The sequence below is a fragment of the Carya illinoinensis genome, chromosome 13 (assembly GCF_018687715.1).
Source record: "Carya illinoinensis cultivar Pawnee chromosome 13, C.illinoinensisPawnee_v1, whole genome shotgun sequence".
Classification (NCBI taxonomy): Eukaryota; Viridiplantae; Streptophyta; class Magnoliopsida; order Fagales; family Juglandaceae; genus Carya; species Carya illinoinensis.
Genome location: NC_056764.1, coordinates 26,630,057 through 26,656,974, shown reverse-complemented (window position 1 = coordinate 26,656,974; position 26,918 = coordinate 26,630,057). Strand labels below are relative to the sequence as shown.

The 26,918-nt window shown below is 34.4% G+C and overlaps 2 protein-coding genes across 2 annotated transcripts; one reads left to right on the top strand and one right to left on the bottom strand.

Annotated features, from left to right (window-relative positions):
* The first annotated feature begins 13,685 nt into the window (after nt 1–13,685).
* Nucleotides 13,686–17,425, top strand: LOC122292388. Its single transcript, XM_043100724.1, has 5 exons — nt 13,686–14,051; nt 14,255–14,361; nt 15,241–15,739; nt 16,628–16,746; nt 16,895–17,425. Exons 1-5 carry the CDS (start codon nt 13,785–13,787, stop codon nt 17,091–17,093), a joined length of 1,191 nt encoding a protein of 396 aa, XP_042956658.1. The 5' UTR covers nt 13,686–13,784; the 3' UTR covers nt 17,094–17,425.
* A 1,601-nt stretch (nt 17,426–19,026) lies between these two features.
* Nucleotides 19,027–20,820, bottom strand: LOC122291089 (protein NUCLEAR FUSION DEFECTIVE 4-like). The gene has a single exon (XM_043098735.1). It carries the CDS (start codon nt 20,818–20,820, stop codon nt 19,027–19,029), a length of 1,794 nt encoding a protein of 597 aa, XP_042954669.1.
* Nucleotides 20,821–26,918: the final 6,098 nt, after the last annotated feature.

The following is a 26,918-nucleotide window of genomic DNA, read 5'->3' as shown; positions in this document are numbered from 1 at the left end:
TGAAAAAATTACCTCACAAGATGCTATTTGCTTTTCAGCTCAAAATGAAACTAGTTGGCTATGACATAGAAGATTAGGTCATGCTAATATGGAACTTATTTCCAAACTTTCAAAAAATGATCTTGTGAGAGGTTTATCAAAAATAAATTTTCTTAAAGACAAAATTTGTGATGCATGTCAATTTGGTAAACAAACAAAAACTTCTTTTAAAACTAAGAAACATATTTCCACTACTAGACCATTGCAACTGATACACATGGATCTTTTTGGACCAAATAGAGTTGCAAGTCTAGGAGGAAAATATTATACATTTGTTATTGTTGATGATTTCTCTATATATACTTGGGTCATCTTTCTTGCTCATAAAGATGAGGCACATAATGCCTTTACCAAGTTATGTAAGAGAATTCAAAATGAAAAGGGCTATACTATTTCAAGTATCCGAAGTGATAGGGGAAAAAAGTTTGTTAATAAAAATATTGAAACATTTTGTGATAAAAACGGTTTTGTGCATAATTTTTCTGCTCCTCGAACTCCTAAACAAAATGGGGTAGTAGAGAGGAAAAATAGATCTCTTCAAGAGATGGCAAGAACAATGCTCAATGAGAACAACTTGCCTAGTTATTTTTGGGCCGAAGCGGTAAGTACTGCATGTTATGTTATAAATAGAGTTATACTGAGGTCTAAGTTAGATAAAACCCCCTATGAGCTTTGGAATGAGAAAAAGCCCAACATTGGTTACTTTCATGTATTTGGATGCAAATGTTTTATTTTGAATGACAGGGATAATTTAGGCAAGTTTGATGCAAAATCTGATGAAGGTATCTTTCTCGGATATTCTACTAATAGTAAAGCTTATAGAGTATTCAATAAAAAGATTTTGACTGTACAAGAATCTATGCATGTAGTATTTGATGAATCTAATTCTCCACTCTCCAAGAAATCTATTGATGAAGAAACAGGAGGTATAAATAACACGGAAAGTCTCAATCTCAACAAAGAGAAAACAATAGAGGAAGTTCAACATAGAGTCATCATGAAAGATCATCAAAATTTAATACAAGATGCAAACAAACAGTGGAAATTTGTGAAAGATCATTCAGTGGAACAAATTTTGGGAGAACCTTCACAAGGTGTAAGTACTCGATCATCTCTTAGAAATATTTGCAATCATACTACTTTTCTATCTCAAATTGAACCCAAAAATATAGATGACGCACTTCTTGATGAATTTTGGATTCTAGCTATGCAAGAAGAGTTGAATCAATTTGAAAGAAATGATGTTTGGACACTTGTTCCTAGACCCAAAAATCATACTATTATTGGAACAAAATGGGTTTTTAGAAACAAGAAAGATGAGTCCGGAGTCATTACTAGAAATAAGGCTCGACTTGTAGCCCAAGGTTTTAATCAAGAAGAAGGAATCGATTATGATGAGACATATGCACCTGTCGCAAGATTAGAAGCTATTCGAATGCTACTTGCATATGCTTGTTATAAAGATTTCAAATTTTTTCAAATGGATGTTAAAAGTGCTTTCTTAAATGGTTTTATAAATGAAGAGGTATATGTTGAACAACCTCCAGGTTTTGAAAATCATATTTCCCCAAATCATGTTTTCAAACTCACAAAAGCACTATATGGACTTAAACAAGCTCCTAGAGCTTGGTACGAGAGACTCAGTGGTTTCTTGATTGAAAAAGGTTTTTCAAGAGGAAAAATCGACACAACTCTTTTCATTAAATATGAAAATGATGATATTCTTTTGATTCAGATTTATGTTGATGATATAATACTCGGTGCTACTAATGAAAATATGTGTCAAGTTTTTGCTAAGACTATGCAGGAAGAATTTGAGATGAGCATGATGGGAGAACTTACAATCTTTCTCGGATTGCAAATTAAGCAAGCAAAAAGTGGGACATTCATCAATCAATCAAAATATATTAAGGAATTACTGAAGAAGTTTGAGATGGAAAATGCTAAGAAAATTGGAACACCAATGAGCCCATCAACTAAACTTGATAAAGATGAATCCGGTAAGCCAGTTGACTCGAAAATATATCGAGATATGATTGGTAGCTTATTATATTTAACAGCTAGTAGACCAGATATTATGTTTAGTGTGTGTTTATGTGCACGCTTTCAATCATCTCCAAAAGAATCACATTTAATTGCAGTTAAACGCATTCTTAGATATCTTAGTGGTACAATTAACCTAGGGTTATGGTACCTGTAAAGGTAAAAATTGGCTAGAATTAGATGACTAAATGATAAGGTTTTGTCTTATCATTATTTGATTAAATTTGGATGAATGATAAGGTTCATCTTATCATTATTTGATTAAATTTGGATGAATGTATAATAAGTATTGATTTGTATCTAAACAATATTGAGTTTATCTAGAAGTCTTAGGTGTTGTTTAGATAAGTCTTTGAGGTTAAAATCGAGTTCTGGAAGATTGGTATTTATCAAGAAGAAAGCTGAACAGAGTTTATTCAATAACAGAAGATATTATCGCGAAATGTTAGCAGTCCGTCGGAACACGTCTTCGTGTCTTTTGCTAACCGTCAGTAGAGTTCTACTATGACTAGAACTCTTTTGAACAGAGTTTAGTCAATAACAGAAGATATTATCGCGAAATGTTAGCAGTTCGTCGGAACACGTTTTCGCGTCTGTTGCTAACCGTCAGCAGAGTCCTACTGCGACTAGAACTCTTTCCATACTTTCTATTTAAAGGGATTCGGTTTTGTATCTTTTCAAGGGCTTGAAGCCACGAATTTTACAGAGGAGATTCTGAGTGTTTATGAGAGAAAATTCACTTGAGAATTTTCATGGAATTTTTCATATCTTCTTGAGTGTGATCATGCTTTGAGTGTGAAGGAACATCGATTGGATTTCAGCCTCTGGAGTTCTAGAAGAGAAGTCAACATTTAAAGATCACCAGAGGTTCTGGCTACTACTGCGGTAGAAGACAAATGGGTCGTTTGTCTAGGCAAGTAAGAGAGTCGAATTGCAAAGGTTTTGTAATTGATTATTGCTTGTAATTGTTCTTCAAATAATAAGATTGACTTTCCCGGGTTTGGCTGCCCCGTAGGGTTTTACCTTTAAAGAGTTCTTTAAAGGGTTTCCCTTCGTAACCAATCGTTGTGTCTTGCAAGTTTGATTATATATTTTAAAGTATTTGATTTGTTTCATAATCTTGATAATTGAGATCTAACTTATTTGTTCAAGGAAATTGGTAGACAATTTCGTGATTTTACAGGGGTACGTTGGGAATTTCAATTGGCATCAGAGCGTGGTTCACTCATTCGAATGTGATCCATGCCCTTGTAGATCATGTCGACGTCACTATACGTTCCACCATACTTCGATAGGGAAAACTATGCTTATTGGAAAGTTCGTATGAGAGCTTTTCTCAAGTCTTTGGATGAACGTGTATGGTATTTGGTTGAACGAGGATGGACTAAACCCGAGACATCTATAGATGCTTGGACAAAAGATGAAATCAACAATTGCAATTTGAATAGCAAAGGACTTAACGCTATTTTCATGGCGGTATCCTCCGAAGAATTTAAAAGAATCTCCATGTGTGAGATTGCTAAAGAAGCTTGGGATATTTTAGAGGTTACACATGAAGGCACAAGAATAGTAAAAAATTCGAAATTGCAAATGCTAACCTCAAAATTTGAAGAGATTAAAATGTTGGAAGACGAAAATTTTAATGATTTTTATACTAAACTGAATGATGTTGTGAATTCCAGGTTTAATCTCGGTGAGAAGTTGGAGGATTCAAAGATTGTGAGGAAGATTCTAAGGTCTTTACCTGAAAGATTTCGACCCAAAGTTACTGCTATTGAAGAAAGTAAAGATCTTGATGCAATAAGGGTAGAAGAATTGGTAGGTTCTTTACAAACGTATGAATCTTCGCTTCCTCAAGCAAGAAAAGGTAAGTCTATTGCCTTAAAAACTATACAAGAAAATCAAGATGATTTTTCTGATGAAGAAAATCTTAACAATGAGGATATAAATCTTATAGTAAGAAAGTTCAGAAAATTCATGTTTAATAAAAAGTATAGTGGAAAGAAAAAAAGAGGTAGAGAATTTTCTGCAAAAAAAAATTATTTTGAAAAATGGAATAAAGAAAAATCTGATAAAGTAAAGTGTCATGAATGTTCTGGTTATGGTCATATAAGAATTGAATGTCCAAATTTCAAGAAAAGTAAAGGAAAAGTATTAAATGTCACACTTAGTGATAGTTCAGAATCTGAAACTTCAAGTTCATCATCTGATTATGACAATACTTTTGTGGCTTTTTTTACTGTTGTTAATGATTTTTCTGATATTGAGCTAACAAAATTTGAAAGTGATGATGACAATAGTGATTCGAAGGTTGCTCTAGTTGTGGATGATCATGAGTTGAGTTTACAAGAAGCTTACAATGATGTGTGTGAAAAAGTGATCAAATTAAAGAAACTCAACAAGAAGCTGTACAAGAAATTCACTAATATGGAGAGTGAGAAAAATAACTTGTTTGAGGCATTCAAAATTTCTGATATTGAAATAGCAAGATTAAGGGATCAAAAAATTGCATTAGAAAAAGAGTTGGAAAAGATTAAAAAAAAAACAGCAACACAAAAATTAGAAGAGATGTTGAGTATTCAAAAATCTAGTTGTGATCGCACGGGTTTGGGGTATATGACTTCCCAAGATATGGAACTTAAAGACTCATCATCCGCTGCCACCTCATCAAAAGATATTATTTTTGTTAAAGGAAGTCAAGATGAGAAAACTTCAAAGAAGGTCGTGTCTACAACTCATGTTCCAAGAGCCTCACATGATAGATCAATGACAAAGAAGCCCAACCAAGGTAAGTCCAAAGGTAAGTTTATTTCTACTTGTCATTATTGTGGTGTTATTGGTCATATAAGGCCAAATTGCTTTAACTTAAATAAAGTGAAGAAAAATGGATGTGAAAGAAATCCGAAAAGGAAAGGAAATAGTCTAGAGAATCAAGTTTGTGATATGAATCAACAGATAAACTTTTTAAGTCTCAAACTTGGTGAACTAGCAGATTTTTGCTTTCAAAATAAAGAAAAGATCATACAAAGTGGTGTTGATGAAAAGAATAGGCCAAAATTTAAAGAAAAATTGGTGGTTAAAAAAGATGTCATGTTACATTAATTGATAGGACTATTTGCATGTTCTTGCATCCTTTATATTGTTACATTAGCCTAGGACATGCATTTTATTTTTCTGTTTTGTTTTATGTTTCTATTTTTCAGTTTAGATAAGAAAAATATAATATAAAAAAATTCTGGTTTGGTTCAAAACTTTTCTTTAAGGAAAGTGCATGCTTGATATGTTAAAATTTGAGCATTTGTGTTCTCACTTAATAAATTCTTGAACCTATGCATCTCTCTACTTTGTGCAATTCACTTAGTGCATACTAACCCTATGAATTATCTTGGCAAAGTTCATTTTCAATGCACAATGAGAAACTTATATATATGTTTTTTTATAATTAAAGTTCACATCATTTAATGAGATGTTCATCAAAGAGAGAGTTCATACCTTAAATTGACTAATACTAGTTGAATCTAGTACAAAATAAAGAGCTCTCCTCTTGCCAAATACAAAGAGTTGATCCATATAGAAAAAGTCGGTGTTAATTCATTGCGGAAAAAGACAAACACCCTACACGGATCTACCACCTTGAGTTCTTACAGAAAAAATCGTTGCTCTAATCATTATGGAAAAAGATGAACAGCCAACATGAACAAAGGGGGTGTACAAACTAGTGTTTGGAGGAGATGCTCATGTATCTAGGCCCTAGTATAAAATTTGACTATTAAGGTCAAGTAACAAACTCTTGAGAGCATCTATCAAAAGTAATCTTTCTTTGAACAAAGGTATCAAAGATATTAAAAAAAAAAAGGAGTTCATAACATGCTATGATATAAGTATACTCACTCACACATTGACATATACTTTGACATTGATGATCTTATGAGGAGTGAACATCCATAGTGATTGTTGCAAATAAAAGGGTGTACTTTATTGAATTTGTTTTGTGAGTTACACTATGTTTGAACTAAGATGCATTTAAGCATGTTACTTGCCCTTTTGTTGTTTTTTATAAAAAAAAAAAATTATAAAAAAATTCAATGGTTTTTTTTTTGTTATATCTACTCTATGCATGTATTGAAGACGGTTTTTGAGTGGGTCTTTAGCCTTTGTCATTCGGTTTTCATGGAATGCCCACCAAGTATTTGTTTTTTTGTCTCAACCAAGTTGTTTCAATCATTTGCTCATTGTTTAAACATACATTCATGCTCATACATCATGTGCATTTAATCCATGAAAAATTGAGACACATATGAGTTGTTCATCATTTCTTAGTATCTTCATCTTGAATCACATAAGTGATATTTATTCTATTTTGTGTCTTGTCAGATTAGTGACAAAAAGGGGGAGAAAAAAAATTGGAATATCTTGATATTATGAAGTTTAGGGGGAGTTTGAGTAAGTGAGAGTTTAATGAATTTGCTGAAAATAAAAAAGGGAGCAGCAGAATATTGAGGGGGAGAACTAAGTATTGAACATGGTTATTGATGATGACTAGAACACTTTCTTTTTGTCGGTTTACATTACATCTAACCTTTGATTATTATTGGGACTAGTTTCAAGGAATGTTCTATGTCATTTCTTATCATAACTGTATTAAGATATTTTTTACGAGATCTTGGTCTGCTGGTTGTTTTTATCTTAGGTACACACTACATTCATCAAGTTGGTTTTGTGACCGATCCACCAAAGGGAAGATTGTATATGCAAGACATTCATCAAGTTAGTTTTGTCACCAATCCGCCAAAGGGAGAGATTGTAAAGGCAAAAATTGGCTAGGATTAGATGACTAAATGATAAGGTTTATCTTATCATTATTTGATTAAATTTGGATGAATGATAAGGTTCATCTTATCATTATTTGATTAAATTTGGATGAATGTAAAATAAGTATTGATTTGTATCTAAACAATATTGAGTCTATCTACAAGTCTTAGGTGTTGTTTAGATAAGTCTTTGAGGTTAAAATCGAGTTCTGGAAGATTGGTATTTATCAAGAAGAAAGCTGAACAGAGTTTAGTCAATAACAGAAGATATTATCGCGAAATGTTAGCAGTCCGTCGGAACACGTCTTCGTGTCTGTTGCTAACCGTCAGCAGAGTCCTACTATGACTAGAACTCTTTTGAACAGAGTTTAGTCAATAACAGAAGATATTATCGCGAAATGTTAGTAGTTCGTCGGAACACGTTTTCGCGTCTGTTGCTAACCGTCAGCAGAGTCCTACTGCGACTAGAACTCTTTCCAGACTTTCTATTTAAAGGGATTCGGTTTTATATCTTTTCAAGAGCTTCAAGCCACGAATTTTACAGAGGAGATTCTGAGTGTTTATGAGAGAAAATTCACTTGAGAATTTTCTGGGGTTTTTCATATCTTCTTGAGTGTGATCATGCTTTGAGTGTGAATGAACATCGATTGGATTTCAGCCTCTGGAGTTCCAGAAGAGAAGTCAACATTTGAAGATCGCCAGAGGTTCTGGCTGTTACTGCGGTAGAAGACAAACGGGTCGTTTGTCTAGGCAAGTAAGAGAGTCGAATTGCAAAGGTTTTGTAATTGATTATTGCTTGTAATTGTTCTTCAAATAATAAGATTGACTTTCCTGGGTTTGGCTGCCCCGTAGGGTTTTACCTTTAAAGAGTTCTTTAAAGGGTTTCCCTTCGTAACCAATCGTTGTGTCTTGCAAGTTTGATTATTTATTTTAAAGTATTTGATTTGTTTCATAATCTTGATAATTGAGATCTAACTTATTTGTTCAAGGAAATTGGTAGACAATTTCGTGGTTTTACAGGGGTACATTGGGAATTTCAGTACCCTAAGCACACATCTTTCGATTTAATCAGTTACACAGATGCTGATTATGCTGGCTGTAAAATAGATCGAAAAAGCACTAGTGGAGCATGGCATTTCTTAGGTCATGCATTAGTTTCCTAGTTTAGTAAAAAACAAAATTCTGTTGCACTATCTACTGCTGAGGCAGAATATGTTGCTGCGGGTAGTTGTTGTGCTCAAGTTCTCTACATGAAGCAACAACTTGAAGATTTTAAACTCATGTATAATCACATTCCAATCAAATGTGATAATACAAGTGCTATAAATCTTTCAAAGAACCCAATACAACATTCAAGAACTAAGCATATTGAAATAAGGTATCATTTTCTTCGAGATCATGTGCAGAAAGACGATATAATATTAGAGTTCACAAACACACACGATCAGTTAGCAGATATTTTCACAAAACCTTTACCAGAAGATAGATTATGTATGATCAGAAGAGAAATAGGTATGATGCATGTTATGAATATCTCTTAAAAGATAAACCAGAGTTAATAAAAATAGAGATAGATTTTTTAAATACTTTTACATAAACTTGAGATTCTTAGCCTCATGTTTGAGATGCTCATTCTCTTCATACAATATCATGTCATTCTTATCCATGGGAACCGGCAAGCGGAATGAAGAATCTAATAAAGATTTCAACTGTTTATTCTTCTGCCGAATGATTCCTTCATTTGTGTGAGACTCTTGAACAATTCGTTGAAGTACAATAATTTATTTTTTGAGCTTTTCAACTTCGTGATTTTTGGCTTGTAGCCGCTGAGAAAAAGCAACAATAGAGGAAGAGTAGCGAGTCCCAAGACTCACCAAGTCATAAATAGCATCAGAATCTGACTTATTAGTCAGATTATTATTTTCTTTTTGCAACATGGCACCAATGGCAGCTGCAGAAAGGACAGGAGGTTGAGATGCAGAATGCCTCATGGATGGATTTAGAGAAATGTTAGAAGAATGAGCCATTGAGAAAATAATAGAAGGCTTAAAACGAGAATGTTGAAGGAATGCAGATGAATTATAGATATGAGAAGAAAACTTGATGCGGATTAGATGAACTTCAGGACTGATTTTATAGAGATAGCATAAAGAATAAGACAAACTATTGTCTCTTCAAATCTTATTTAGTCAAAAGAAATATAAGATATGCTGGACACACATTGTCAAAAGTTTTCTTACTAATCCAGCGAGATTAACAGTAGATTGTCTCTATTTTTCTAGTAAACTATGAACCTCTGCTGTTATCTGCCGATGTTGACGTTGTATCTGAACCCTTTCTCGTTCCAGCTCCTCTATTCGTGGTTGCAGATCATGAGCATACCAATCTGCAAATTTTTTTTAACTCTTGGTTTTCTTGCTTTAGCCTTTTATTCTCACTATCCTTATTAGCAAGCTTCTGTCGTAACTCAGATATTTGCATGTTAAGATGATCAATCTCACTCTCCCTCGCCATTAACCTTCGAGACAAGATTGTAACAGAGGCAGCATATTGACTACTGAGCATTCTTGATTCTGCAATAATCTCAGAATCAGCCTTACTAGAAAAACGGTTCACTGCTCCTATCATGGTATTGACGGCCTCAGGAGAGAAGATTGATGATTGATGCGTCAAGGGTTCCTGATTTAAGTCTGGAACATTAGTGGAAGAGAATTGCTCAGCCATTCTATCGTTGTGGTAAAACAGAACTCAGGTCAAGAAGCAATTATTTTTTTAGCATCCGATAGATGAAAATGATCATTTTTTTATAGCAACTCAGAGCCTTCAATCACATTTGTCAACAACATCAGGCGATTGTTTAAATCTCTAGTCGCACTAAATTCATAGAGTTAGGCCTCGAGTCTTTGCAGCATTTGTCGGGTCGCGGACGGCTCCTTTTTCAACTATCAACAGTGACTATTAAACGCATCGTTTCTTTAGTCCATTTACTTGTTGCCGATCCTTTTTAATGATGCCAAAAGGGGGAGAAGTTTTAGACTAGAACATTAACATTGTTTAAATTGCTAAACTTGTTATATATGCTTGGAATTATATATTATATTTATACTTTTACTTGAAAAACTAACGCATATTTTCAGGGGGAGCTTAAGTATTAATACATGTTTCAAGTTCTATCAAGTATTTGTCATCATCAAAAAGGGGGAGATTATTGAACTCAAAGTTTCAAGTTTCATGTGATTATAAATCTACACATGGATTTTGATGATAACAAATAAATTCAAAGAATAAAGGAGTTTCAAGCTCAAGTTGTTCACACAATGGAATCAAGCATATCAAAGAACCAAGCATGAGCAAGAAGGAAACAAGTTCACATTAAAGTCATAGAGTAATGTTGTAAATCTCTTAAAATTCGAAATTAGGATTAATGCTCAAAATTAATATTTTATCATAAAGCATTAAAATACATTTTCCACATGTGCATGAATATTTTTGAAAATTAAATTTGAAAATTTTGAAAGATGATTGATTGTCATATTTTGCATATGCATGCCTTGATTAAAGGGTTGAACTTTGAAAATATTAAAGATGATTGATTGTCATCTTTCACATGTGCATGTTTTATTTGAATATTTTCAAAAGTGATTGATGCTTTTTTAGACTTATACAAAAAGTAAAAGATTAGGTTTGAATTTTTTGAAAAAGAAAGTGTGCTCCTTTTGTCATATGCAAAAAGTAAAAGATTAGATTTGAATTTTTTGAAAAGGAAAGTGTGCTCATTTTGTCATATGCCAAAAGTAAAAGATTAGGTTTGATTTTTTTGAAAAAATGAATGAAGTTGTCTTTAACAATTGAAAAAGAAGAACCTTTTATTTGAATTTTTTGAAAAAAATGAATGATGTTGTCTTTGACATGTGAATCTTTTTAAATTTGAATATGAAGTCTCATATGCCTATAAATAGATCATTTGAGAGCTTCACATTCACAACACCAAGAGTATACAACATTCATTCAAAACTTTCATTTTCTCTTCTCTAAGTATTGAGCCTTAATCCTTATTCATTTTGAGAGATATAATTTGCGCTGTATTGTTCTTATTTCACTCATTGAGAAATGTTTTCTGATAACCTACCCACTATCAGCTTTTGTATCAGAAAAAGGGTGTGTATAACCTTTGTGCATGTAGAAAGTATTCTACACGGGGAATAGTTGAATCACCACGTGTAAGGTGATTGCAAGTGTAGAGGGTGTTCTACACGGATCCTTTGTAGCGGTGTTGTTCAAAGGTGTAATAGGTTTTTATCTCCACCTGAAGAAGGTTGAATAGTGAATTTGGGAATCCTCAATGGGTAGCTTGAGGCGAGGACGTAGGCAGTGGGGCCAAACCTCGTTAACATACTGAGTTTGCTTCTCTCTTACCCTTATTCTTTATATTTATTGTTATTTCATATTTTGTTTATATTTTATATTATATATTTGATTTATAATTGTTATTTTTTTTAATACAACTCAATTCACCTCCCCTCTTGTGTTAGTCATCTGGGCAACGATGCCATATTGCCATTACCTCTAAAATTATAGTTGGTTTTATATGGAAATTGACATGGAAGCATAACTTTCTAAGCCCTTGGGTAGACTTCCCATTTCTATTACATGCAATTAATAATCCCTAGAAATCCATGAGTTTGCTAGTAATTGAACAACGTAATTTTCATTTGGCAACCTCAAATCCTATATGAAAAATTTAGAAACGATCACTTTGCAAATTTTTTATACTTCTCATTGCAATGGTTTCTAAAATTCTCACACATTCATCCATAAAACTAGCATTATTCTATACGCATGTATCTTAAGCTCAATAGTTATCTTTTGAAAGGAAGATAAACCGAGTTTTTCAACAATATATACTTTTTTTTGGATAAAATATGGCTCGTGAGCTTGTACCTCATATTAAATACAAATAAAAAGAGAGTCACCACCCAATTAAGCCTCTCCCAGAACATATTTGGAGAATATATACTAATTGAGAAAAACCTTTTGTGACCTTGCAAATGATCACATCTAATGTACCTATTACGTTGAACCCCATATAGTCTATGTGATGGAGAAAAAAGAGTGTCATAGAAAACAAATAGAGAACAATATGACAAAAAAAAACATAGTTTGGGTCAATGAGAACATATAAAAAATAAACTTAGGTTGAGATGAATGAAAATGAAAGAGCAATTAGTCTCATATATATTATTAAAGCATTCTCTAGTAGTAAATCTATCATCTAATATCATACCATGAGATGATGAATAGATTTTTACTCTTTAAAAATATCGCATTGGATGAGAGACAAATTATTCAAAACAAGGATAGTTAGGAAGAGATAAATTTTTAGAAAATAGTATCATTAAGAAGATACAGATTTATCTTAAAACGAAAAGAATATTTAAAAAATTGAATATTTAAATAGAGTAGAGGAAAATTGAAATATAGAGTGTGATGTATAGTAGTGATCTGAAATCGTAAGTAGCTAAAATGGTTGAAGCAAAGTTCTTAACCAAAATTTAGCAAACATTTTTAAAAAATTTCAAGAGAAAAAGAGGTTGATTTGTTGTTTAATTTGTATGCATTTTTTTAATATGTATGTCCTTTATTTTTAAACTCTACGAAATAATTATTTGTTCATAGAAATAAAAAAGAGAAGTAGAGAGAAGATTGAATCGCCAACTAAAATGAGGTAGAAATCAATATTCATTTTTATTTTAATGAAATCTATTTTTTTACAAAAAATTTATATAAAAGTTGTGTATTTAAAATTTGTTCCTACGTTACTCAAGACACAAAATGTTCAAGATAAAGAATAATGTATGTCTTTTATAATATATTATTTAGATTGTATTTTATTTAACAAATTCTTATAATTAAAAAGTGAGTGAAAAAAAGGAGGAACCTTTTAAGTGAACATAATGAGGTGGGTTTGTCTCCATTTATTGTTGACATTTTTTCATTTCTCTCTCAATCCGCTCTTTTATCTAAGGTCCAAAAATCTCATCTTCTCCATCTGGAGGGTGATTAGAGCTTCAGTTATAACCATCCTCCTTCCATATGTATAATCTCAACATTGTCTTACTGTATTTTTTCTGAACACAGCACCGAGAAGTGATAATCTACTACTTTTTTATCACCCACGACCACAACATACACACCATAAGACTCCCCAACCGTCGATTGTTTGGATGACAGAAGCAAATCGTAAAAAAAAGAGGTCTGTACGCCTCATGTGTCAGCCCAAACCGGGCATGAGATTCACGCACCGCCATTCCAGGAAGAGCTTGCCGCTGCTATGCTTGGTACTTTTGAGATTAGTGGTATCGAATCTTTTAGATCTGATCAACCTCTACTCTCCTAGTGTTGTGCATAGTCTTCACGCACCTCTACAACTCTTGGTGGTCATTTGCCCATGATTTGATGCTTATTCTATTTGTTATTTTCCTATATTATTACTTCTCATAAATCAAGAATTATAAGAAAGTGAGAGTCTCATTCATTTAGTCTAGACAAGTAAAATATAGTACAAATCAATTCATTATAGCTTGTGATTATGGTATTACAATTCATTTATTGGATTATATCAAAATCGCTTTATACAACTTCTTCTGTTGAGAAATGAGTGGAGGAAATTCATTGGTCCTAAATATCTTTTTTTAAATTTTTTGGTCTTTTACTATCTGATTTATAATAATAAAAAATAAATAAATAAGGGGAAAAAGGAAAGTATAAAAAAAGAGAACATGACGAGAATGAGGTGTAATGAAATAAGTTTTGGGAGAGGGCTCTTTGCGTGGCATCTTGGCCGTGTCAAATTGGGTGTTTGGCGGCGAGGGAGGGGGGAAGAACTCGACAATGGGAAAGAGGGAGAAGAAGCTAAGGCACCAGCAAAGAAATCCTCGTCGAGGAGCCTCTTACTATGCTGAGGGAGATGATGAATATGATGACCAGCTGAGCCTGCCCTCTTCTTCTTCCTCTGCTTCCAAAACTGCTATTCCTGAAGAAGGGGAAGAAGAAGGCGATGAAGAAAAAAGTGATGATGAAGAAGAAGGAGGGGAAAATGGAGAATACTCATTGAAGGACGTCCCGTCAAAATTTCTTCTATACCAACAATCCGTACAGGTTTGACTCATTCACTAGTTCTTATTATGCCGTGATTCTTTGCTGATAAATAGTGGGATATTTCGGAAAACTGGAATTTTTCTAAGCTTGCTTTCATTCTGGACTTGGAGGAAACGAAGACAAGAACCCATATCAAAACCTAATTCGACTAATCTATACGCAGCAATGTAATGGGGGTACTGTCAATTTTGTTTTGAATGCAGTCTCCGAAGGGAGACATAAGCTATATGCAGAAGTTCTTTCTGATGTATGTGGGTGGGAGGTTGCCCCTCCATCTCCAAGAGGATTTCTGTGGAACCGCTCTTCTTAGGTACATTCTCACCCTACTATTTTGGTGGTTCATGATAAGTTTTTCAAGAATTTAATCTAATGGAATACACGTTGAAAGTAATTCCCCAATAAATGATGTTAATTGAGAGTACATCTCGCGAAGGACATACTGAGTTCTTGTATCCATGTATGATGTTTATTTGTTACCATTTTGGTGCTCTGTAGAGGTATGATGCTTATTTGTTACCATTTTGGTGCTTTATAGACGGGGCATTTTTTTTTGTGGTTCTTGTTTTATGTCTTTCAATGATTGAAGACTATGCTGCTATGTGTGATAAAACCACCCAGGTCAGTGACATTATCTGGCAATTCGTTACTATATTTGAAGTCTGTATGCATGTGAATGTTATACTGAATTTCACTTTCTTTGATGTTGTAAGTAACCCATTAAGTGTTTCATGACTCTATTGTTGCCTTAGTTATATTAAGGCAAATTCCTTAGAGAGAATTCTCCAATGTGTTATATGTTTTAAGTTACTTATAGTGAGTTATGTTTGCTGTTTACTTCTAAGACAAGGGTGCAGCCGCTGTCTGAACCTGGGTTTTACACCCTCCAATCCTAAACCACCACCTCATCGTTCTACCAAGTCTACATGTGCTAAATCCTAAGATATAAACCTTAAACTCCTAAAAACCCTGATACTAATTATTTTTAGGACAACCTCCATCCATTTGGTTGATCTCCCAATTGTGGTAGGTGTGAATAAGTTTGGTTATGATAAATATACTTTTTTTACTTTTTTTCCCAAATAGAATGTGGTTCCATGTAGCATTCCACACTTAAGTAAAAAGCCATTAATTTGCAACCCAGTGGGATGCCAACTTCACCTGAGTACTTGCCAAATTCTGTGTTTGACAGTGCTGAATGGATTCGCAGTAATCCAAGTAGGACTGCCGTGGGATTGGATTTGGACCTTGAGGCACTAAATTGGTGCATGGAGAACAACATAACTAGCGTTGGTGCTGATGCATATACCCAAATCTCTCTATTTCATGGTAATGTCTTGCAGCCTCTTGATGCCAAACAAGTTAAAGTCGAGCCTCATGAGCTCATAAGTAAAATCACACTGCAAGAAGGCAAAGATGGTTGTGGGACTCATGCACTGGAATCTACTGTGCAATTGGACTCTCCTACCAATTATAAGTACATGAAGAACTTTCCACTTCCTCCAAGAGACATAGTGTGTGCATTCAACTATAGTTGTTGTTGTCTCCATAAACGTGAAGACCTGGTTTTGTATTTTAAGCATGTGCTTGATGCCTTGTCAAAGAAAGGGGCTATATTTGTGATGGATTTATATGGTGGGACATCATCAGAGCGCAGGCTAAGGCTCCAGAGGAGATTTGCCAATTTTACGGTTTACTCTTTCTGCTCCAAATACTCGTGACATTTTATAGCACCACTTGGAATATTATAAATATAAAGCAACTTGGTTATGTTCAGGATCAAAGAAGTAGTATTTTCTAAGATGAATCACGCAAGATTTATAAAAGAAATATGAGTGAAATTATTTTTTCCCAGCAGTCCATCATATTATAGCTTTAAGGGATGCTAGGGGAAGGAGATGAGATGAGAATTTTGCGAATAGTAGTGAGATGGTTTGTGAATAATACTGAGATAGTTAGAGTTAAGTACTTATTGGGTTTTGGAAAAGGAGAGAAAAAAAGTTGAATAGAATATTATAAAGTTAAAATATTGTTAGAATATAATTTTTTAATACTATTTTGTTTTTAGGATTTGAAAAAGTTGATTTTTTTTTTGTTTGGAAAAGTTGTAATGATTAGTTTGAAAAAGTTATAATGATCGGTTTAAAAGTGTTTGTTTTTTAATGATGTTTGGGAAGGAAATGAGATGAGATGAGATGGGATAGAACTTGTTTCCAAACAACCCTTCTATATTCAACTTCCCAAGTTGATTTTCCTACCCAGTATCTTTTATAACGCCTCTATTCTTGTGAAAGGCTCTTTTTTATTTCCTTTCTTTCCCCATTTTTTATGTGCATGTTATCAGATTTGTGAAATATCCTAACTACTGCTCTTATAATGACAGAAAAACCCATTGAACTAGAATCTTTCCAAAAATGAAAAAGTGAAATCTATATTTTTCCTTATTGCATGTCATACCATTAAATTTGACGAAGACATAGAACTTCAGGATCTTTAATCAAATTTGTATCAATGCCTTTTATTCTTTGTTTTGCAAAGATCTGTTCTTATAGTGTAGATATTTCTGTTCACATGTGCAGTATGTTTGGGAGCAAGCTGAATTTGACATAATTGAGCGCAAAACAAGGATTAGCCTCCACTTTCATCTCCAAAAGCAGCAGAAAAAGATTCGTCATGCATTTTCATACAGTTGGAGGCTGTAAGTTGTTTTATTTACTCTTTAGTGTTCTATATATGAAAGACATAATTATCTCAGTAGGCTCAGGCTTTGTTACCAGCTCTGATCTTGATATATTCTGTTTCTAGTAAGTTCAAAAACATTTGAAAATGGTTGTTTGCATGCCTAGGTGGTCATTGCCTGAGATTAAAGACTGCTTAGAAGAGGCTGGATTTCGATCTGTCCATTTTTGGCTTCAGCAAATGCCAGATGTTGAAGAAATCAGAACTATGGAGGGATTTGGTGTTGGACAAGATGTGAAGTATGAAGAGGTAAAAAGTTTTCAGCAACAAGACGCTTGGAATGCATACATAGTAGGTGTTGTGTAGGTCCATCTTTTCTGGTAAAATTCAAGGTGATGTAGACATCATGGCTAGAACTTTTAATTTTGCTCATGATTAGGAGATAAGGGGCGTTTAAAGCTTCACTAACATTAAGACCAAGAAAAAAAAGGAACCTTTTTTTACTTCTGTTTAGTTCCACCTCCAAATCTAGCTTGCAAAGTACTACCATGTGCGAGAGATTACATTGAAGCAGATATTGTTCTATCCTGCCCGTAAGTTTCCTTGTTTTTATATTTGGATTAGGTGTTTCTCAAACTTACCTTATTTTCTAGTTATTTCATATGGGTTTGAAACTATGCTAAAAGATGCTTCTTCTATATGATTTGGTCCAAGCCATATAGAGACAGGTGGATTTTATTACCTTGTCACGGTTATTTTGCACTTCCCAAGGATGGACATCGATCCCCAAGTTTGCTGCCAATGGGTGTTTTTGGCTACTGAATTAACAACAGGTCCTCTCTGTTGTCTAAAATAGTTACCCCAAAATCGAATGAAGAAAACAAGGCTATACTAAACTTCATCAACACATGCCAATGACCGCCGATTGTTCGTAAGTCAGTTGTCAGTGCTGAAACCTAGAGAGAAAAAGCACAAAATAATCATAATGCTCTTTTTTGATCATGTATAGCAATTGACATCTACTACATCTTACTTCGTTATTAACCATCAAGTTGAATCTCAATTCACTTGTACTTAAAATTACTTATGGAGATAACGTGAATTATGTTTATATTTCTTAGACGATTTTGTGTTTTCTTTTAAAGAAAGCAAAATAATCCTCCTATGTGCAAGGCATCTACCCCACACACGGCTTTGTTGTTGGGGTGGATTATCTACCACGTCCATCGCTCCTTGAGTCTGAGCAGGGATTGGGACCAGAACCCTCCCTCCCACACCTCCCACGGAAGCAGGGTCCCCACCCATTGTCCACAAAGGGTTCCCTCCGTTGCCCCTTCTGCTCGCATCTCTCATCAAGTCGACTGCTTTAGAGTACAAATTGACAATTTTGGTAGTTTACCATACAAATTGAGAAAGTAGTAGTAAGGGTGGTAGTTTACCATACAGTGGAAAAGGTGGTTTTTCCTTGTAAAGACAACAATAGATCTAACCTAGAGAGCACATCAAGAGGCCCTATAGTCGCACACAATGGTAGTATGTTGCAATGCATATGGGAATGATGCCTTTATATATGGTGGATATACACTCTTTTGCTAGTAAACTACCTCCTATTTTACAATTTATACTTTCTTCCTATACTATCGACATTTTTAGGATGTAGTTAGTAATTAATCATTAGAGATATATACTAAGTTTACAGCATATAGGAAGAGAATCAGCTAGCTAGAGAGATACGAATAAAACAAGATCAAGTGTTAAAGAACGAGTTCCATTCTTTAAGTGCAGTTTTGTTATTTTAAAGAATGTGAATTGTGCTGCTCTTCCCTCTTTTTTTGGGGTAAATATTCCCATGTGAGTTGTATATGTTGCATGCAAATTAAAGAATGACTACCAGATCCAATGGGGTAAAGAGTTTGCAAAATTCCTTGCATATTGATGGTAACCATAAGCTGACATGAAAATGCCCATATATAACCAATTACATATTGGAAAGGAATCGAGGTTCTCTCAAGTTGTTCAAGTTTGAGGGTTTTAAGTTGAAGAGAGATAGACGTATCAAGTGAGCCATATAACATATATTGTTGCACGATTCAAGTAGTATTAAATGATCAATAAATGTCGTATGACCCACTTGATGTGTCTACATCTCTCCTACTTGAGACGCTCCACTTTAGATACTAAGTTGGAGGAAGTTTTTTTCCATGTGATCATTCTATCTCTTAAATTTGTTGCTATACATTAGTTCAAGATCATAAAGAGCAGCAGCCCTATCTTCTTTAATTTGGAGTCAACCTCAGTACTACCGTTTATTGCAGTGCTGACCCATCTGAGTCTCCGATGCCTTCCTCTGTTCCTCTCCAAACTTCTGATATTTTTCACCTCTGAATCTCCTAAATGTGTCCTCATCTCTAGAGTTTTTAGTCCTAAACTTCTTGTACAAATCTCCTCTGTAAAATTCTCGAGTCCTACTCGCAAATTTAAGCGAGATAAGGGCTCCGATGAAGGAAATGAGAGCCAAAATGGAGAATGATAGCCTAAAACAATGGCTACCCTCGCAAACCGGATCCTTCACCAATGCTGGATCCTTGCCCTGAGCAATAACGTCCTTTATCGCCTCCTTTGCGTAAATAACTCTTGTGAATTTCGTATTCATCAGATACAAGGCAAGTGGGCTGTACAACTGTGCAAAATTGAGCAGTGTTGCGTAGTACTTGAGACCAAATAACTCGGAAATTATTGCCAGGTTTATCGGTACTTGCGCGCCGAGTGTAAATCCGAGTGTCACCGATGCCACATAGTATGCGCCGGGGATTTCTGGGTAGGCGAAGAGGAGCAGCCCGATGGATTGCAAGATAAGCATGATAGTCGAGACGATCGACCGAGGAACTTTCCATTTGAGGAGCAAGAGTTCGGAGAGGAAACCAGAGTAGACTCTCCCGTAGTAGTTCCAGATGCTTACAAGCGAAACAATGGAGCTCACGAGCCGTTCTTTCTTCGCCAGTGCTTGGCCGAGACGCCCGAAGTGATCGTATGCTGTCAAGCCAGTCCCGTATCCGCACAGCGTGATGAAGAAGATGTACAGCATGTCTACGCTGAACATTGCTTGTAGAATGGAGTGGTCTTCTCCTCTTTCTGGTTTTTTGAAGATATTGGCAAAACAAGAGACGCTACTGCTGGGCTTGTTGTGTTCTTGATGAGGAGCAGCAGATGCTTGTGGTTTCTCATCAATGGCGGATACCTCATAACGAGTACGATAATTCAAACGATCGTGTGTTTCGAGTCCGGAGAGGACAGCCTCTTCTTTAATGACAAGAGAGAGCGGAAGGAGGAGAAGGATAAACACAAAAGCGGCACTTATTACATGGTCATTTTTGGTAACATCAATGTATTTCTCAAGCAAATTCACGACCATGAGAAACAGTGCAAGCACGATTGTTAGATAAAAGAATTTCAGGAACACTCGGAGCTCGTTCGGTTGTCTTTCTGCCTCCACCGTCCGGATCGTGAACATAAATGCGAGATAAAATAGAGTGGGGAACACAGCAGTGACAAGAATAAGACCTCTCGGATCGTTTGGAAATATACCCAAGTAAATCTGGGTAACGATAGCTGCGGTGAGCCCGACCATACCTTTCATCAGACCCAGAACAACGCCTCGGCTTTCTGGGAAGTTCTTGACGCAGATGACGAGGGCGATTGTGTTGGAAAAATTGGGTGAAGTGGTTCCGATGGCAACGTAAAGGCCGGTTTCCCAAGCTGCTGGCCTTGGGATTTTGTGCATGACAGCTACCCATGTCATTATAAACCCAACAAAGTTGAAGATTGCACCGATGAGCAACACAACCCACGGCGGAGCCACCTCACAAACGAGGCCGCCGAAGATGGCAACGTAGGCAGCAAAATCCCTGTAGAAAGTGATCAGATTCATCTCCTCCTCGTCGTACCCAAGAGTTGTTTGGAGGACTTTAGAGTAACTCGAATAGATGTAGGTTTGGCCAGAGCCACACATGATCAGCATGGCACCAAAAAGCATGAACCATCGCCCTCTTACCAGACGTGCTCCAAATCGGAAACACCCATTTTCACCACCCATTTTCCGGCCTGATCTGATGATCTATATGATCAAGGCTGGGTATGGTACTACTGTACTTAAATTAAGGGAAATCAATCAGACTAGGAACAAGAAAATTAATTAACGCCAATTTAATCCCCCCAAGTAGCTTTGTGGCAAGAATGAGAAGCTACATATAAATAATTATTAGAGCATGTTAAGGATTTGTTTGTGGTTGGAGCTGCTAATGTTGTTGGAAATGGTAAGGCCAGATTCATTGGGACAGGTTAATTAATTGTTACTAAAATTAAGGAGCACTCAGATGAGAGAATTACGTGCTGTTAGCTAGCTAGAACGTGCATGCATGCATGCATGGGTTTCAGAAACCATATCTTGTTGATAACAAAATGGCCGGGGAACTGAGTCATCTTGTGACACATCAGGAGTACCCGCCGTTAGACAAGGGTACGTCCGGAAATTGCCATGATCATGTAATAAATATAGGAAATGCAAGCTGCTCTTCGATCGAGCAAAACAAACATAAAAACCATTTATCTGAAAATATATTATTGTTACATATATATATATGGTTTCATGAAATGTGGATCATCAGCTTACACAGCAAATTAGAACTGTCAAACCCCTAGCTAAAATCTCCCCCATGCATTATTACATAATTAATAATGGCCATTAAGAACGAGTGAAACGTACGTAATTACTTAGGTACCCATGTCGGAATTTTGTAAATTTTTAATTATTTGCCAATTAAATTGTCTATTATATTCTATTTTTATTTTCTGTTCCAAAATTCATGGCTGGGTGATTGTATTTCACTCGATCTTCTAATTAGTGAGAGACAAGGAAGTTATTTACATTATGTATATTAAAAGTAAAATTAAGGTCCTGATCTCCACGACACACTTATGGCCAATGATCATGCCGATGAGTTGTTTGTGAGATTGACTCAATAATTGTGTGTTTTTTGGCTGCTGGAATATAAGGGGGTGGGTAGAGCCTAAGAAACAAAGGAAGGTTAGACGTTGAATAGGAGAGCACAACCTTGTTTTTTGTGCTCTGACCAAAGTCAAAATAGCAAATATCATCTTTGAATTTCTTACTTTTCGGGAAAAGTCCTTTGGATCAAACTATTTTCGAGTGTACTTGATGAGCAAAATTCAATAGAAACTCTTTTGTGATTTGCAATAGTCTTATATACATGTAACAAATTTGCTTATTGCGATAGTTAGTGCTATTATGCTATTCAAGTTTGCCCATTTGGTGTGCTCCCCTACTGCAACGTGTATTTTTTTTCTTTTAAATAATTTTTTAAACATTTAAAAAAAAAAAAAATCAATACATTAATAGTTACTTCCTTAAGTAAAAAGTATTTAAAAAATAAAAAAATATATATAAACGATTAAATTAAGAGAACAAACGTAAGCGACATAGTATCATTTTCTTATTGTAATTGAGTAATGCTAGTCTATGGCCTCTAGCTACAGTTCACACTGCTTATATGGTATAGACTAATACACAATCCACATTATTTAAAAGGTAAAATTTGATTCATAAGTTTTAAATTTTAAAATTTATTTAACAAATCAAATCATGCCATATGATCAGTTTGTGGTATAAAGGATTTAGAATGTCATTATTCATTGCAATTAAGCTTATTTATTGTCGAGACGATATGCACCAAATGTAATAGGTAAATCCAGATCATGTTTTACTAAATTGTCTTTGTCGATTAACAAACCAACCACTCCCACAAAAGAAAAGGTTTACTCATTGTGGGCATGATATTATGTTTGTGTGGTTTAAACATTAAGTTGCGTATTAGATAATAAGATGAGATGAGATGAGATGATTTTAGATAAAAGTTGAATAAAATATTATTAGAATATTATTTTTTAGTATTATTATTATTTTGAGATTTGAAAAAGTTAAATTATTTATTATATTTTAGAGAAAAACTTTGAACCAATTCATCTATTCTTCTTCAAATAATAGCCATTAAATGAAAAAATGCCACATATGAGTCCCATTTTATCAACATTGTAACTGCACCACAGACTAATAAAATTGATCCCATCAGAAATCTTCTTTCCCTCTCCAAGCGAAATGCTTCTCTACCTTCCCCCCTCTCGCAACCACCTCGCATCGGCGTCGAGCTCTCCCTTCATCACCTCGCACCGGTGTCGAGCCCTCCCCCCACCCTCTCTCAAAACCCCTCACCCACGGAACCCCCATTGAGGCGAACCGATCCCACCAGCTCCCCCTTCCAGGTGAAATCTACTCCTCCAACCCTCCCCCCCTTTTGAGGCATAGGTGTTGACTGAAAAATCGAGATAGGTGTTGCATATGGAGCTAAGCCCATCGATGGCACTTCCTCACACATCTCGTTCGACAGTGACAAATTAGGGTAGATCCCTTAAACGCTATCATTGTAGCCATAGTGGTGGCCAACGGTGAGGTCATCTGATTGTGTGTAGGAGTTGGAGGGTTCTGTGTGAAGTGGTGAACTGCGGGTTGCCACCAGTGGTGCTGAGTAATGGGAAGTAGCGTCATGTTCAAAAAAGCCTAGACAAAAATGAGGAGAGAGAGAGAGAGAGAGAGAGAGAGAGAGAGAGAGAGAGAGAGAGAGAGAGAGTTGGTGATGCTTTGGTTGTTCTTGAATGGTTCTAGTGAGGTTGCATCGCTGTTTTGATGCTCTGTTTTTTATTCAAAACAAATGGTGATTTAAATTGGTTTTGTGATTATTTGATGCATGTTTGGGTTTGTGATTTGAGTTGCTTTGTGTGAAAATCTAATTTCTTTAAGTTGATTTGATGAATGGGCGACGGAGGATGAACAATGATAGTGAAATATGCAATTATCGGGTGCTTTGATTTTATGTTCTTTAGTGTAGACTTGCTAACGTGTTGCCATTTGATTTAGGGCTATTAAATGCCCAAAACTAGCCGGACCGTTTCAAAGAAGAACTTTATATTTTATGTGAGAATTTGAAAAAATTATAATGATGATATAAGAATCACCTCTTATCTATTCTCTTTTTATGTAAGCATAGGTTGGAGGTGGCTTCTCATGGTAGTGGAGAGCGGGGGATCCCTATGCATGGAGTGGATGTTGAGGGCATCTCCTCCTTCCCACGTGGAAAGTCACGTGTTATTACAAAATTATTAACTTATTAACAACTAAACTTATGATTTATTTTATTGATTTTGTTCTAATAAATAAGTAATCAGTTATTGGGATGTCTTAACATAAAAATAATAATGATAATTAGCAAGTATGAGATTGATGTAACAATCTTTAAAAATCATATAACATACCATGGTTGAGGGATTTACGTTAGATGGTGTTGAGAGAGATGTGTTTTCTTCCCCTTTTTCCATGCTAACAAACTGCATCAAAAGAAGTTGTACAACTATTTTTATGCCATCAAAATAGTTCAGACATGTTTGAAAAGTAGCATATTTTTTAAACCATATGCAACAATTCAAACATTAAATTTACTTTTAAACTAATTGTTTCATCTAAACAATTCAAACATAGTTGTGAAACAATTGAGCCTATGACCAGATCGGGAGGCAGTAAAACTCTTGAGCATGAGTTTGTCAAAAGATGTAGCGTTTTTTTTTTCCTTCCATTTTTTGATCTTGGAGTACTTCAAACTAACGTCTTGGTAAATGGTTTTTGACACCTTAAGATTTAGACAAAATGAAATAATTTTATGCACAATACAGAATTTTTGTGGTGCAGTCCATTAATGAATATATATATTCACTGGAAATAAACCTCTTGATATTTGTAGTCTGTTAAGTCCAATGAACTTTATTTATTTATTATAACTTAAAGCATTAATGGAATCTTAGCTCTGTCTTAATGCCTAAGTACTAGAAGCATTTTATTTTTTATTTTTATAAGTAAGAAACTAAGTACCAGAAACATTACATGATCATGAAGATTTTTTTGACTCAAACAGGAACCATAAACTAAGCACCTAACATTTTATTTTAACAAAATTTAATTATAACAATAAAATGATAGGCGTACGTACAATATTCAAACAGGAACCATTAAACTAAGCACCTAACAAAATTTTTTTTTAAAAAAAAATAGAATTTACAGTCAAAATGATAGGCATGCGTTCAAGACTAAGCTTAAATCTCATACATATTCATATCTCTTCTCCATTAATCTAAATAAAAAATAAACACACTAAGAAGACCCACACGCTAGAGAAGACCCATATGGAGAACACCCACACAAAGAAGAAGAAGCACGAAGCTTTTACCAGGTTGCTTACAGATGAAAATACCGAAGACTAACGCACCGTTTTTTCTCACTTTTTTTCAAAGCACACCCTGAACCAACTGCATGAAGAAAACGACCACAAACACGAAAAACAAAAGCCAAATTTTAGACCAAATCCAAGAAGCCTGCTCAGGAACGGAGAGAATATTTCTCTGAAGCTTGAAGAACATGCCAAGCCACAATTTCATCTTTCCCGCATTTTTATTTTTTTAAATATAACAGCTGCCGACTACTTGCCGTTTGCAACCATCGACTCGCTCTAGAAGAATTGATAAAATATTACTAATGTAATTGGTATTCTCTTATCAAAGATAAGAGAACAAAAATTAAAAGAATGCAAAGTTGACTTGGAATTTGGTAGATTGAACATCTACGTTGGTCTATGCATATGCATATAAAAAATCACATGTTTTGCATATCTATTTTGTCATTCAAGCAAAATTTTCACATTAGCTTATGCATATTTGAGATAAAATAATAATAAAATATTATATTTTATTATTTTAGAGGAGAGAGAAATAATAGAGTATGTGAGAAAGTGTGGGAGGAGAGAGAAAGAATAAGTAAAATATATTTTGTAGAGTAAATAGTATATATGTAAAAGTGTAAAGTTACTCTTTATAGCTAGCTGAATATTTGAAAATAGATAATCTCAATACAGTTGAATTTATGCTCATATTATACAAAAATAATTATATATATATATATATGTATAAATAAATGTGAATGCTCTGAGAAAAGAAAAGATGTCATTATTTATAATTTATAATTACGAATAATACATTATAAATATATATTTGTAAGCTGTTGATATTATCGATCTTCAGTCACGACCTTTTGTCGGTTGCTAAACCAACTGTTACTAAAAAAATTAATTGAAAAACGAATAAATAAATTTGATTCTCATCAGAAAAAGACAATTAATTTAAAACAAAATATTGGACCGACTTTTGCAAGGTTTTTTGTTTTTTAGTAAATTATAAATGCATGAATGAATTATTGTTACTCTCTCTCTCTCTACATATATATATATATATATATATATATATAAACTTAAATATAATATTAGATACAGTTTTAGAATATGTAAGCTTTAAGCATCCTATTTAAAAAAAAGTAAATATACTATTAAAACAATATTTTTTATGTGAGTTTTAGACTTAGATTAACTTATTTATTTTTACAAAAGAAATGTACGAGATTTTCATTTCAAATATTATTTATCTAATTTTAATAGAATTTTTATTGTCACTCCACTCTCTACTTTTACATCTATGATTTAAATTAATGATAAAAATGTCAAGCAATTGCCTCATAATTTGCATGTAATGTTTCTTTATTAAGTATAGCATGCGATCTAATCAGTCTATGCACTCCTCTTATTATAGCAAATTGTCTTTTCATCGAATCTCCTGAATTCTGAGCATCCACAACCATTCTCCCTCTTATTTTATTAATGAGAATTATTATAATAATTTATAATAAAATTTATTTTTACAATTTAACTATTACATAAAATTATATGGTCCCTATCTACTTCTATGTAATAAAAAAAACCTCTCTCTTTGTTAAAACCCGACTTTGTTGACTGAAACATCATGCAATTTGTTGTATGAAAGTAATGATAATGACTAGAATCGGATCAAAGACGGGGCCAAGCCTTGCAACGTGGAGCAGGTTTCAGAGTCAGCTACAGGTCATACCAAGCCACCACACTTTCAAGATATAGACAATCTTAAATGCTTAGGAAACTTTGCATCATATAGGTGGGACTTGATATGTGGTCCACTATCAAATCGAAGAACCCACTCTCCCTGCCCCCC

What these genes read in the sequence shown, in the direction of transcription:
- LOC122292388 (XM_043100724.1), top strand. Translation starts at nt 13,785, where the DNA reads ATGGGAAAGAGGGAGAAGAAGCTAAGGCACCAGCAAAGAAATCCTCGT. An exon ending in TGTGGAACCGCTCTTCTTAG is followed by an intron (nt 14,362 to 15,240) that starts GTACATTCTCAC and finishes TGTGTTTGACAG; the next exon opens with TGCTGAATGGATTCGCAGTA. An exon ending in TTTTCATACAGTTGGAGGCT is followed by an intron (nt 16,747 to 16,894) that starts GTAAGTTGTTTT and finishes TTGCATGCCTAG; the next exon opens with GTGGTCATTGCCTGAGATTA.
- LOC122291089 (XM_043098735.1), bottom strand. Translation starts at nt 20,820, where the DNA reads ATGGGTGGTGAAAATGGGTGTTTCCGATTTGGAGCACGTCTGGTAAGA.